General features: G+C 39.1%; 1 protein-coding gene across 1 annotated transcript in view; it reads right to left on the bottom strand.

The window, feature by feature from the left end:
* Positions 1 to 493: 493 nt before the first annotated feature.
* LOC133643318 (guanine nucleotide-binding protein G(i) subunit alpha-2) overlaps positions 494 to 14,498 on the bottom strand; it is a 153,549-nt gene continuing 139,544 nt past the window's right edge. Inside the window, exons 7-9 of the mRNA XM_062037810.1 lie at positions 5,097 to 5,250; positions 1,451 to 1,645; positions 494 to 1,383 (exon numbers count right to left, since the gene is read on the bottom strand). Coding sequence (XP_061893794.1) covers positions 1,455 to 1,645; positions 5,097 to 5,250 — 345 coding nt within the window. The 3' untranslated portion in view covers positions 494 to 1,383; positions 1,451 to 1,454. The remainder of the gene's footprint in view (positions 1,384 to 1,450; positions 1,646 to 5,096; positions 5,251 to 14,498) is intronic.

Genomic DNA, 14,498 nt, shown 5'->3' with positions numbered 1-14,498 from the left:
AATGGCGTGAAGAAAATTACCATAATAAAATACCAGAAATAAAAGAATGCTGAATTTTAATTTGTACAATTTAAAAATATTTCGGTAAAATATTTAAAATAAATAAACTTTAGTTAATTGGTCACCGGATTTAAAAATATTTGTTTTAGCAGATTGCAAAATATACTTAAATTTTTGTATTTATTGTTACATATTGATGTGTGGCATATTTAACTCAAAATAATTATTTACAGTATGTCAAATATTTTTAAATGTTGCTGTGCTCAATAAAACAGTAAAAAGAAGATATTTATCAGTATTTGTAAGGATTGTTCAACAGTGGAGACTAATGTATTTGACTGTAACCAAAAAGCAGCACTTAAAACGTCCAGCAGATGGCGCCTTGAGCTAGCGTTTGTATTGTCAACTTTATTAAAAAACATTTTTTTATGAAGTGATGCTTGGAAGACAAAGTGAGGAGGAGGAGGGGAGAAAAAACCAGGCTTGACTCAAGTGAAGTGATGGCTACTTTTATTTAAATTAAAAACATATGACTTTGAAGCACTTTTAATATTTACCCAAAAAAAAAAAAAAGAAGAAAAAAAAACTAACATTTTGGGGGAATTAGATTTTTTTTAATAATCACTAAATATACTCATAGATGCAAGGCAGAAAATGGGAGAAAAAAAGTTGTAAACAGAAGTCAAGGCAAGTGCACTCACACATTCAGACACACACACACACACACACACACACACACACACACACACACACACACACACACACACACACACACACACACACACACACACGCACACACACACACACACACACACACACACACACACACACACACACACACACACACACACACACACACACACACACACACACACACACACACACACACACACACTGAAACAGGGTATAAAACTTGATAGAAGGTTAGCTACACAACTTGAAACATCAGTAAGAAGCTGGCCGAGGGTTTTTTTTTTGGCTGCGTGTGAAGCCTTTTTTTTGTCTTGAATAGGAAAGTTAGCAGATCGGTGCAGATTAGTGACGAGCGTTAACGGGGGAAGTCATGCGACAATGCAACATCTGGCTATGGACGAGCGTCCCGCGTAAACATTGTGATGACCGACATGAACAATAAAAGCACTTTTTTTTCTTTCTTTTTTCCCCCAACATGAATCATATCTTTAAAAAAATAAGCTCCACGTGATTAAAAGTGGAAAGAAAGCGTGGTGGTCTCCTCTATATGTTTGGAAAGCAAACAGAAGTCAAGGACAATAATGAGAAATGTGGTGAAAGAGTTACGAGTGAGGACGTCGTCTGCAGCCTCTTTTTCTTGTTTGGAGAGAAAGAAAGACGACGGCCGGTCCCAATGTGGTCCACAGCTGCCTGGGAACACACCACAAGTCCTCCATTACTTCTTCTTCTGCGGCTTTTTTTGACGTGCGACACTCACCTGCCTAGAAGAGGCCGCAGTCCTTCAGGTTGTTCTTGATGATGACGTCGGTGACGGCGTCGAACACAAACTGCACGTTCTTGGTGTCGGTGGCGCACGTGAAGTGGGTGTAGATCTCCTTGGTGTCCTTCTTCTTGTTCAGGTCCTCGAACTTGGTCTGGATGTACGCCTGCGCCTCCTCGTACTTGTCAGGGCCTGGAGGGGCGAGAACGGCACGGACTCAAGGCGCTGAACCTGGGCCCGATACAAGGCTACGGTGTATTAAAAAAAATACAAATAAAAAGATAATAAAAAATGAATAAAAATAAAAACTAGAACAGCCAAATAGATAAAACTAGTATGCATAGATCTAAAAAAAAGCCTTTTTAAAAAAAAGGAAAAAAAGAAGGGTTTTTAAGCCTTTTTTTAAAAGCATCCACAGTCTGTGGTGCCCTCAGGTGGTCAGGGAGAGCGTTCCACAGACTGGGAGCGGCGGAGCTTTGTCCTCGGAGGTTGGAGGAGGTTAGCCTGTCCGGAGCGGAAGTGTCGTGTGGAGGATTTGGGGGTGAGTAGTTCTTTGAGGTAGAGGGGTTGCATCTACATTCGCCCTCAAACATGCTAAGTCAGCAATTAGCGCCATACTGACGAATATAAGACGACGCCTCTTTTTCGGCACCCGTTTTTGAACAAATGCAACAAAAAAACCCCTCCTAGTTTAAAATCATGTTGTCAATTACAGTAAATATATATATTTCCCCGTATTTTCCGCACTATAAGGCGCACCGGATTATAAGGCGCACCTCCAATGAACGGCCTATTTTAAAACTTTCTTCATATATAAGGCGCACCCACGGCATTATAAGGCGCATAGAATAGAGGCTACAGTAGAGGCTGGGGTTACGTTATGCATCCCGTAGTTGCGAGACCCGTTGTGGCTCAATATTGGTCCATATATAAGGCGCACCGGATTATAAGGCGCACTGTCAGCTTTTGAGAAAATTTTAGGTGCGCCTTATAGTGCGGAAAATACGGTATATATATATATATATATATATATGTATATATATATGTTCATATATATTTTTCCTACACTTTGAACCCTGCGGCTTGTAAAGCGGCGAGGCTAATTGATGGAATTTTCTTTGCTAACAGCCATAATATAAAAAGTAAAAAAAAAACAAGCAAATACGCTGAAAAGGTGTGTTATTGTTTGTGCTACGGCACCATCTTTTGGACGAATTCGGTCACTGCAGGTGCGACAGTGTTCTTCCATTTACTGATTTCAACCGTTAAGTAGAAATGTCAGTTAGTCTTCGAGCCGTCCATAACGTTTCTACTCATATGGATTCTTCATTCATCACTCCAAACAACGTTTGTAAGTTTTACAATATAACTACACAAATTCATACTTACTAAATCGTCTCATGTGTGATGTCTGTAAAAAGTGCTTTCAGGAATATTTGTACATGCTTTCGTAATGTAATGAACTAATACACTAACACGATTACGAGTGTCTGTGTGAGTATCATTAACTTACAATGGCATTCTTTTTGTATTGTTTCACTTTCACAAATTCCTCAATAAACTTACCTAAACGTCACCGTTCAGCTGATTGGAGAGCTAGCTTCCGCAGCTAGTGGGTCCATGACGATGACTTCTGTTTTGTTTGATCAGCCGTTTTACTGCCGTGTTACAGACACCGTTTGGAAACCACTAAGGTATGTGAATAAACATTTATAAAATATTTCTGTGTATATAACTCATTTCGCAACGTATATAGCTGCGGCTTATAGTCAGGTGCGACTAATATATGAAAAAAATATTTATTTTACTTAAAATTTAGTGGGTGTGGCTTACATATTGGTGCGCTCTATAGCCCGGAAAACATGGTACACATGTTTCAACATCACATGTGGATTTCAGGAAGAAGAAAAAAGATCGTATTTCCTAGCTGCTGGAGAGTTCGTAAAAATACTGTCTTATATTGGGATCAATGTGTATTTGTCGTCGTGCGGGGAAGGATCGCTTCTAGTCTGCCTTTGAAATTCTTGATCTTTTAACGTATTATTCAAATTTTTCACAACCCTTTTTTTTGAAGGAAAAAAGTAGGATCAACATCTGTGGCCAGGTCACTAGTGTGAGTGACAGGAAGAAAAACTATTACTCGCTTGGGTAGAATAACGTAGGGCTTCTTGGTCATGCATGTAAATGTTCAGACCACGAATATAAGACGAGCTGACCTTTTTACATCTTTTTTTTTATCATCAAGTAGAGAAACACATCGTCATGTGTTATTTGTCTGTGTGGGGAAAGATTGCTGCATGTGTACCTTTAATATTGTTCATGTATTCATCCAAATATAGGACTACCACTAAAATAAGGCAACCCCTTTTTCAAGACCCATTTTCGGAAGAAGATCAAGATCTGTCGCCAGCTTACTTGTGACAGGAAGAAAAGCTCTGTAATGTTGGGTCATTTGTTGTTCTTTACACCACGGATATAAGACGGTTTGGATTTTTCACCTATTTTTTCATTTTGGTGAAGAGAAAAAAAATAGTCGATACTATTTGTGTTTGTGCAAGGAATCACCACACGGATCGCTCTACTGTCATGGCAGTTTATGAATGTGCATCAATTTGAATGTAAGACACTCCTTTTCAGTACAAAAAAAAAAGAAATAAATACAATGTAATGTTTTCAAAGTGGTCGATTACCAACAATTACAAAATGATTGAATAATTGATAACATTTTCCAGCAGTGTGACAGTTTGATGACTCGACATCATCATTTTTACTTTATTTTTTAAACAGTGTCTATTGCCATGTCACAAGTGTGTGAGTGACAGGAAGAAAAGCTTGGTTTCGCTTCAAAAGTGGTCGATTACTAACAATTACAAAATGATTGAATAATTGAAAAAAAAATTCAGCAGCGTGACAGTTTGATGACTCGACATCATAATTTTTTTAATTATTTTTTAAACTGTCTTTTACCATGTCAAGTGTGTGAGTGACCGGAAGAAAAGCTTGGATTCGCTTCAAAAGTGGCCGATTACTAACAATTACAAAATGATTGAATAATTGATAAAAAATTTCAGCAGCGTGACAGTTTGATGACTCGACGTCATAATTATTTTTTTATTTTTTCAAACAGTGTCTGTTGCCATGTCACCAGTGTGTGAGTGACAGAAAGAAAGGCTTGGATTTGCTTCAAAAGTGGTCGATTTTACCAACAATTACAAAATTATTGAATAATTAATACAATTTTCCAGCAGTGTGACAGTTTGATGACTCGACATCATCATTTTTTATTTAATTTTTTTAAAAAGTGTCTGTTGCCATGTCACGAGTATGTGAGTGACAGGAAGAAAAGCTTGGATTCGCTTCGGGAGACAAAGTTGTTTGGCTGTTGGTTTACATGATCAAAGCAAATCTTTCAACTCCGAATATAAGACGACATGTCTTCCCAGGGAATAAAGAGCGTTTAATTTGGGGTCAGTATGTAGCTGTATCTCCAGGTCATTCGTGTGAGTGACGGGAAGAAAAGCTCTAACTGGCTTGGGTAAAATAAGGCCTTTGGTTGGTGTTGATACATTTGTCGTGTATAAGAGTGTCAACACGATAACGGGCCACAATAAACAGAAGGTATGAAGAAGAAGAAGGACAGTACCGGTGTACTCGGGGAAGCAGATGGTGAGCCGACTGTGGGTGATCTTCTCCTGGAAAAGGTCCTTCTTGTTGAGGAACAAGATGATGGACGTCTCAGTGAACCACTTGTTGTTGCAGATGGAGTCAAACAGCTTCATGCTCTCGTGCATCCGGTTCTGTGTGGGTCAGGTTGGCACCAAGAGCAATTATTGGATGACAGCCAAACGGACTTTGCTGTTTTATTTCCAATGAAACAATAGAAAATACATACTCGTATAGTAGTTCAGTTGTTATTAGTGACAATATACTCATTTCAAGGTCTTTTTGGCTTCATTGAGGTTAGCTCATTTGACTTGTTTTGGAAAGTCTTGACAAGCCACATTTTCTTGTTCTATTGGCAGATCATTTTGCTTAGTTCAAATAAAATACCCCTAATTATTGTATTTTTTTTCTCTTGTTTTTAAACACTGACTTTTTGCAGTGCATCCTCTTTGTGTTTGGTCTCAAAAATATAAAGTCCTGGATAAAATGTAATATCGGAAATTATCGGTATCGTTTTTTTTTTTATTATCAGTATCGTTTTTAAAAAAAAATTAAATCCACATAAAAAACACAATATACACTTACAATTAGTGCACCAACCCAAAAAACCTCCCTCCCCCATTTACACTCATTCACACAAAAGGGTTGTTTCTTTCTGTTATTAATATTCTGCTTCCTACATTATATATCAATATATATCAATACAGTCTGCAAGGGATACAGTCCGTAAGCACACATGATTGTGCGTGCTGCTGCTCCACTAATAATACTAACCTTTAACACTTCATTTTACTCATTTTCATTAATTACTAATTTCTATGTAACTGTTTATATTGTTTTACTTTCTTTTTTATTCAAGAAAATGTTTTTAATTTATTTATCTTATTTTATACATTTTTAAAAAAGTACCTTATCTTCACCATACCTGGTTGTCCAAATTAGGCATAATAATGTGTTAATTCCACAACTGTATATATCGGTTGATATCGGTATCGGTAATTAAAGAGTTGTACAATATCGGAATATCGGCAAAAAGCCATTATCGGACATCCCTAGTCCTGGATCATAATTTTTCCCAACGTAATAGTTGTTGGCTCTCATAAAGTCTGAATGATTAGCATTGTTGTTGAAGGGGAAGGGATCTGTGGTTCCTAGTGTGACATCATTATCTTTCCAATTGGTTCAGGAATCTCTGAGAGATTGATACTATTTTGATCATCTCTATTTACTCGCAAACTTTGTAAATCTTTTGGTGTCATAAATCAGATATATAAACAGTATTTTTCGGACTATAAGTCGCAGTTTTTTTTTTACAGTCAGGAGCGACTTATGTGTGAAATTATTAACACATTAGCGTAAAATATCAAATAATATTATTTAGCTCATTCACGTAAGAGACTAGACGTATAAGATTTTATGGGATTTAGCGATTAGAAGTGACAGATTGTTTGGTAAACGTATAGCATGTTCTATATGTCAGTGGTTTTCAACCACTGCGCCGCGGCACACTAGTGTGCCGTGAAATATTGCCTGGTGTGCCGTGGGAAATTATGCAACTTCACCTAATTGGTCCAAAAAATATTTTTTGCAAATCAATAATCATTAAAGCTGCAAGCAGCATTGGTCGGGTCCGCCTTCTGGCAGGTGCTAGTCCTAGGTGTCCAATACTTTTGTCCAGTGGTAGTCCTGAGTGAGACCTACATAGAGGTTTTTGTTTCGTGTCTCTACGATATTGGTACTGGGAGTTAGAGGAAGTTGTGTCTGAGTTCACATTGTCATTATAGGCTATTGTGTGTATTGAGGCCAAAGAAGGTCTAATCGCAGTTTCGTTGTCATTTTTGGCACCGTAGCAGCATCAGTGCTGCGGGTCTTTGAAGGCTCGTAAAATCAAAACGGTAGCACTTAATCATTATCCGTCGTCAACTTTTAATCAGAAGGGTTCAATCTCTCTCCTGTAGCAGTTTGAAGCCGAAACGACAAACGCGCTCAGAGGAGATAATGTTTGATGTTTGGTGACCGTTTGGTACAAAAATGTTGTTTTGAAATGGAGATAACAAACTTCCTGTTGATTTTTGCTGAAGGGTGTCAATGTATGAAATGTAGGTCTAAATGAGACCTACGTAGAGGTATTTGTTTCATGTCTCTACGACGTTCATACCGGAAGTTATAAGCAGTTTTGTCTGAGTTTTCCTCTAAAAAGCATTTTTTTCTCTGTTTTATTAAAAAATTGCTCTAGAGCACAATTTTGAGTTTCGGGGTTCGGTTTTTTTTTGAGATCGCAATTTCTACCAGTCCCAATGTGTGTGCGAAGTTTGGTGAGTTTTGAAGTATTTTAAGGGGGTCAAATTAGAGGTCAAAGATGTAAAAAACAGTGTTTTTAGTACATTTTTGTCAAAAAAGGTAAATTGCCAATTTCCTGTTGATTTTCGCCCGAGAATGTGTCATTATGAGTTGTAGGTCTAGAGCAGACCTACATACAGGTTTTTGTTTCATGTCTCTACGACCTTCCTAGTGGGAGTTAGAGGCAGTCTGTTATTTTTTTTTCCTAGGGGGCGCTAGAGCTCAATTTTGTGTTTTGGGGTTAGGTTTTTATATTAAAGTCTGCTGGCACACTTTTTGGATGTGTGTAAAAAATTTGGTGAGTTTTGAAGTATGTTAAGGGGGTCTAAGTAGTGCGCAAAGCTGCGGAATAATAATAATTAAAGCTGCAAGCAGCATTGGTCGGGTCCGCCTTCTGGCAGGTGCTAGTCCTAGGTGTCCAATACTTTAGTCCAGTGGTAGTCCTGAGTGAGACCTACATAGAGGTTTTTGTTTCGTGTCTCTACGATATTGGTACTGGGAGTTAGAGGAAGTTGTGTCTGAGTTCACATTGTCATTATAGGCTATTGTGTGTATTGAGGCCAAAGAAGGTCTAATCGCAGTTTCGTTGTCATTTTTGGCACCGTAGCAGCATCAGTGCTGCGGGTCTTTGAAGGCTCGTAAAATCAAAACGGTAGCACTTAATCATTATCCGTCGTCAACTTTTAATCAGAAGGGTTCAATCTCTCTCCTGTAGCAGTTTGAAGCCGAAACGACAAACGCGCTCAGAGGAGATAATGTTTGATGTTTGGTGACCGTTTGGTACAAAAATGTTGTTTTGAAATGGAGATAACAAACTTCCTGTTGATTTTTGCTGAAGGGTGTCAATGTATGAAATGTAGGTCTAAATGAGACCTACGTAGAGGTATTTTTTTCATGTCTCTACGACGTTCCTACCGGAAGTTACAAGCAGTTTTGTCAGAGTTTTCCTCTGAGGAGCAGTTTTTTCTCTTTTTTTTTCAAAAATTATGTAGAGCACAATTTTGAGTTTTGGGATTCGGTTTTTTTTTTAGATCACAGTTTCCACCAGTCCCAATGTGTGTGAGAAGTTTGGTGAGTTTTGAAGTATTTTAAGGGGGTCAAATTAGAGGTCAAAAATCAAAAATGAGTGTTTTTAGTCATTTTTTGTCTTGAAGGGGAAATTGCCAACTTCCTGTTGGTTTTCGCCCGAAGAAGTGAAATTATGAATTGTAGGTCTAACTGAGACCTACATACAGGTTTTGGTTTCATGTCTCTACGACCTTCCTAGTGGGAGTTATAGGCAGTTTTCTACCTAGGGGGCGCTAGAGAGCAAGTGTATTTTTTTGGGTTTGGTTTTTTGACTAAAGTCTGCTGGCACACTTTTTGGATGTGTGTAAAAAATTTGGTGAGTTTTGAAGCATGTTAAGGGGGGCGTAGTAGTGCGCAAAGCTGCGGAAGAAAAAAGAATAATAATAATAATTAAAGCTGCAAGCAGCATTGGTCGGGTCCGCCTTCTGGCAGGTGCTAGTCCTAGGTGTCCAATACTTTAGTCCAGTGGTAGTCCTGAGTGAGACCTACATAGAGGTTTTTGTTTCGTGTCTCTACGATATTGGTACTGGGAGTTAGAGGAAGTTGTGTCTGAGTTCACATTGTCATTATAGGCTATTGTGTGTATTGAGGCCAAAGAAGGTCTAATCGCAGTTTCGTTGTCATTTTTGGCACCGTAGCAGCATCAGTGCTGCGGGTCTTTGAAGGCTCGTAAAATCAAAACGGTAGCACTTAATCATTATCCGTCGTCAACTTTTAATCAGAAGGGTTCAATCTCTCTCCTGTAGCAGTTTGAAGCGGAAACGACAAACGCGCTCAGAGGAGATAACGTTTGATGTTTGGTGACCGTTTGGTACAAAAATGTTGTTTTGAAATGGAGATAACAAACTTCCTGTTGATTTTTGCTGAAGGGTGTCAATGTATGAAATGTAGGTCTAAATGAGACCTACGTAGAAGTATTTGTTTCATGTCTCTAAGACGTTCCTACCGGAAGTTACAAGCAGTTTTGTCAGAGTTTTCCTCTGAGGAGCAGTTTTTTGTCTGTTTTTTCCAAAAATTATGTAGAGCACAATTTTGAGTTTTGGGGTTCGGTTTTTTTTTAGATCGCAGTTTCCACCAGTCCCAATGTGTGTGAGAAGTTTGGTGAGTTTTGAAGTATTTTAAGGGGGTCAAATTACAGCTCAAAAATCAAAAATGAGTGTTTTTAGTCATTTTTTGTCTTGAAGGGGAAATTGCCAACTTCCAGTTGGTTTTCGCCCGAAGAAGTGAAATTATGAATTGTAGGTCTAACTGAGACCTAAATACAGGTTTTTGTTTCATGTCTCTACGACCTTCCTAGTGGGAGTTAGAGGCAGTTTTCTTCCTAGGGGGCGCTAGAGAGCAGTGTTGATTTTTGGGTTTTTTTTTTAACCCTAAAGTGTGCTGTACCCGGGGTTTAATGTGTGTGTCAAATTTGGTGAGTTTTGAAGCATGTTAAGGGGGGCTAAGCAGCGCGCGACGGTGCGGAAGAATAATAAAGAATTAAAGCTGCAAGCAGCATTGGTCGGGTCCGCCTTCTGGCAGGTGCTAGTCCTAGGTGTCCAATACTTTAGTCCAGTGGTAGTCCTGAGTGAGACCTACATAGAGGTTTTTGTTTCGTGTCTCTACGATATTGGTACTGGGAGTTAGAGGAAGTTGTGTCTGAGTTCACATTGTCATTATAGGCTATTGTGTGTATTGAGGCCAAAGAAGGTCTAATCGCAGTTTCGTTGTCATTTTTGGCACCGTAGCAACTTTAGTGCTGCGGGTCTTTGAAGGCGCGTAAAATCAAAACGGTAGCACTAATCACCACTCTTTCGTCAACTTTTAATTAGAAGGGTTCAATCTCTCTCCTGTAGCAGTTTGAAGCCGAAACGACAAACGCACTCAGAGGAGATAATGTTTGATGTTTGGTGACCGGTTGTAACAAAAATGATGGTTTGAAGGAGAAATAGCAAACTTCCTGTTGATTTTTGCTGAAGGATGTCAATCTATGAAATGTAGGTCCAGGCAAGACCTACATAGAGGTATTTTTTTCATGTCTCTACGACGTTCCTACCGGAAGTTACAAGCAGTTTTGTCAGATTTTTCCTCTGAGGAGCAGTTTTTTGTCAGTTTTTTTCAAAAATTATGTAGAGCACAATTTTGAGTTTTGGGGTTTGGTTTTTTTTTTAGATCGCAGTTTCCACCAGTCCCGATGTGTGTGAGAAAATTGGTGAGTTTTGAAGTATTTTAAGGGGGTCAAATTAGAGGTCAAAGACGTAAAAAGGAGTGTTTTTAGTAAATTTTGGTCTAAAATGGGAAATTGCCAATTTCCTGTTGGTTTTTGCCCGATGATGTGAAATTATGAATTGTAGGTCTAAGTGAGACCTACATACTGGTTTTTGTTTCATGTCTCTACGACCTTCCTAGTGGGAGTTATCGTAGGTTGTCTTCCTAGGGGGCGCTAGAGCGCAATTGTGATTTTTTGGGTTAGGTTTTTTGATTATGTGGTCTGGACTCTTTTTCCAATGTGTGGAAAAAATTTGGTGAGTTTTGAAGCATGTTAAGGGGGGCGTAGTAGTGCGCAAAGCTGCGGAATAATAATAATAATTAAAGCTGCAAGCAGCATTGGTCGGGTCCGCCTTCTGGCAGGTGCTAGTCCTAGGTGTCCAATACTTTTGTCCAGTGGTAGTCCTGAGTGAGACCTACATAGAGGTTTTTGTTTCGTGTCTCTACGATATTGGTACTGGGAGTTAGAGGAAGTTGTGTCTGAGTTCACATTGTCATTATAGGCTATTGTGTGTATTGAGGCCAAAGAAGGTCTAATCGCAGTTTCGTTGTCATTTTTGGCACCGTAGCAGCATCAGTGCTGCGGGTCTTTGAAGGCTTGTAAAATCAAAACGGTAGCACTAATCACTACTCTTTCGTCAACTTTTAATCAGAAGGGTTCAATCTCTCTCCTGTAGCAGTTTGAAGCCGAAACGACAAACGCGCTCAGAGGAGATAATGTTTGATGTTTGGTGACCGTTTGGTACAAAAATGTTGTTTTGAAATGGAGATTACAAACTTCCTGTTGATTTTCGCTGAAGGATGTCAATCTATGAAATGTAGGTCTAGACAAGACCTACATAGAGGTATTTGTTTCATGTCCCTACGACGTTCCTACCGGAAGTTATAAGCAGTTTTGTCTGAGTTTTCCTCTAAAAAGCAGTTTTTTCTCAGTTTTATGTAAAAATTGCTCAAGGGCACAATTTTGATTTTCGGGGTTCGGTTATTTTTTGAGATCGCAATTTCTACCAGTCCCGATGTGTGTGAGAAGTTTGGTGAGTTTTGAAGTATTTTAAGGGGGTCAAATTAGAGGTCAAAGACGTAAAAAACAGTGTTTTTAGTACATTTTTGTCTTGAAGGGGAAATTGCCAACTTCCTGTTGGTTTTCGCCCGACGATGTAAAATTATGAGTTGTAGGTCTTTAGCAGACCTACATACAGGTTTTTGTTTCATGTCTCTACGACCTTCCTAGTGGGAGTTACAGGCAGTTTGTTTTTTTTTTTTCCTAGGGGGCGCTAGAGCGCAATTTTTATTTTTGGGGTTTGGTTTTGTTATTAACAAGCAATTTTCGCAGGTTCTGACTTGTGTGTCAAATTTGGTGAGTTTTGGAGCATGTTAAGTGGGTCAAATTGCTGTTCGAAGAGGCGGCCGGTATAATAATAATAATAATAATAATAAACATTACAATTTCAATAGGGTCCTTTCGTCCCATTGCAAAAGGACTCCCTTTGGGATTCCTTTTGAAAAGGTCCTGTGCGGACCCTAATTAAAGCTGCAAGCAGCATTGGTCGGGTCCGCCTTCTGGCAGGTGCTAGTCCTAGGTGTCCAATACTTTAGTCCAGTGGTAGTCCTGAGTGAGACCTACATAGAGGTTTTTGTTTCGTGTCTCTACGATATTGGTACTGGGAGTTAGAGGAAGTTGTGTCTGAGTTCACATTGTCATTATAGGCTATTGTGTGTATTGAGGCCAAAGAAGGTCTAATCGCAGTTTCGTTGTCATTTTTGGCACCGTAGCAGCATCTGTGCTGCGGGTCTTTGAAGGCGCGTAAAATCAAAACGGTAGCACTAATCACAACGCCGTCGTCAACTTTTAATCAGAAGGGTTCAATCTCTCTCCTGTAGCAGTTTGAAGCCGAAACGACAAACGGGCTCAGAGGAGATAATGTTTGATGTTTGGTGACCGTTTGGTACAAAAATGTTGTTTTGAAATGGAGATAACAAACTTCCTGTTGATTTTTGCTGAAGGGTGTCAATGTATGAAATGTAGGTCTAAATGAGACCTACGTAGAGGTATTTTTTTCATGTCTCTACGACGTTCCTACCGGAAGTTACAAGCAGTTTTGTCCGATTTTTCCTCTGAGGAGCAGTTTTTTCTCATTTTTTTCCAAAAATTATGTAGAGCACAATTTTGAGTTTTGGGATTCGGTTTTTTTTTTAGATCACAGTTTCCACCAGTCCCAATGTGTGTGAGAAGTTTGGTGAGTTTTGAAGTATTTTAAGGGGGTCAAATTAGAGGTCAAAAATCAAAAAAGAGTGTTTTTAGTCATTTTTTGTCTTGAAGGGGAAATTGCCAACTTCCTGTTGGTTTTCGCCCGAAGAAGTGAAATTATGAATTGTAGGTCTAACTGAGACCTACATACAGGTTTTTGTTTCATGTCTCTACGACCTTCCTAGTGGGAGTTAGAGGCATTTTTCTTCCTAGGGGGCGCTAGAGAGCAATGTTGATTTTTGGTATTTTTTTTTACCACTAAAGTGTGCTGTACCCGGGGTTTAATGTGTATGTCAAATTTGGTGAGTTTTGAAGCATGTTAAGGGGGGCGTAGTAGTGCGCGACCGTGCGGAAGAAAAATAAAGAATAATAATAATAAACATTACAATTTCAATAGGTTCCTTTGTAACCAGTACAAAGGACTCCCTGGGGGAGTCCTTTTTACAGGGTACATGCGGACCCTAATTAAAGCTGCAAGCAGCATTGGTCGGGTCCGCCTTCTGGCAGGTGCTAGTCCTAGGTGTCCAATACTTTAGTCCAGTGGTAGTCCTGAGTGAGACCTACATAGAGGTTTTGGTTTCGTGTCTCTACGATATTGGTACTGGGAGTTAGAGGAAGTTGTGTCTGAGTTCACATTGTCATTATAGGCTATTGTGTGTATTGAGGCCAAAGAAGGTCTAATCGCAGTTTCGTTGTCATTTTTGGCACCGTAGCAGCATCAGTGCTGCGGGTCTTTGAAGGCTCGTAAAATCAAAACGGTAGCACGTATTAAAACGCCGTCGTGAACTTTTAATCAGAAGGGTTCAATCTCTCTCCTGTAGCAGTTTGAAGCCGAAACGACAAACGCGCTCAGAGGAGATAATGTTTGATGTTTGGTGAGCGTTTGGTACAAAAATGTTGTTTTGAAATGGAGATAACAAACTTCCTGTTGATTTTTGCTGAAGGGTGTCAATGTATGAAATGTAGGTCTAAATGAGACCTACGTAGAGGTATTTGTTTCATGTCTCTACGACGTTCCTACCGGAAGTAATAAGCAGTTTTGTCTGAGTTTTCCTCTAAAAAGCATTTTTTTCTCTGTTTTATTAAAAAATTGCTCTAGAGCACAATTTTGAGTTTCGGGGTTCGGTTTTTTTTTTAGATCGCAATTTCTACCAGTCCCAATGTGTGTGCGAAGTTTGGTGAGTTTTGAAGTATTTTAAGGGGGTCAAATTAGAGGTCAAAGACGTAAAAAGCAGTGTTTTTAGTACATTTTTGTCTTGAAGGGGAAATTGCCAACTTCCTGTAGGTTTTCGCCCGAGGATGTAAAATTATGAAATGTAGGTCTAAGTCTGACCTACATACAGGTTTTTGTTTCATGTCTCTACGACCTTCCTAGTGGGAGTTACAGGCAGTTTGTTTTTTTTTTTTCCTAGGGGGCGCTAGAGAGCAATGTTGATTTTTGGGGTTTGTTATTTGAATAACTTCATCTGGCACACTTTT

The sequence above is a fragment of the Entelurus aequoreus genome, linkage group LG26 (assembly GCF_033978785.1).
Source record: "Entelurus aequoreus isolate RoL-2023_Sb linkage group LG26, RoL_Eaeq_v1.1, whole genome shotgun sequence".
Classification (NCBI taxonomy): Eukaryota; Metazoa; Chordata; class Actinopteri; order Syngnathiformes; family Syngnathidae; genus Entelurus; species Entelurus aequoreus.
Note: the sequence above shows the minus strand (reverse complement) of the source record. Positions and strands in the feature narration are given on the sequence as shown.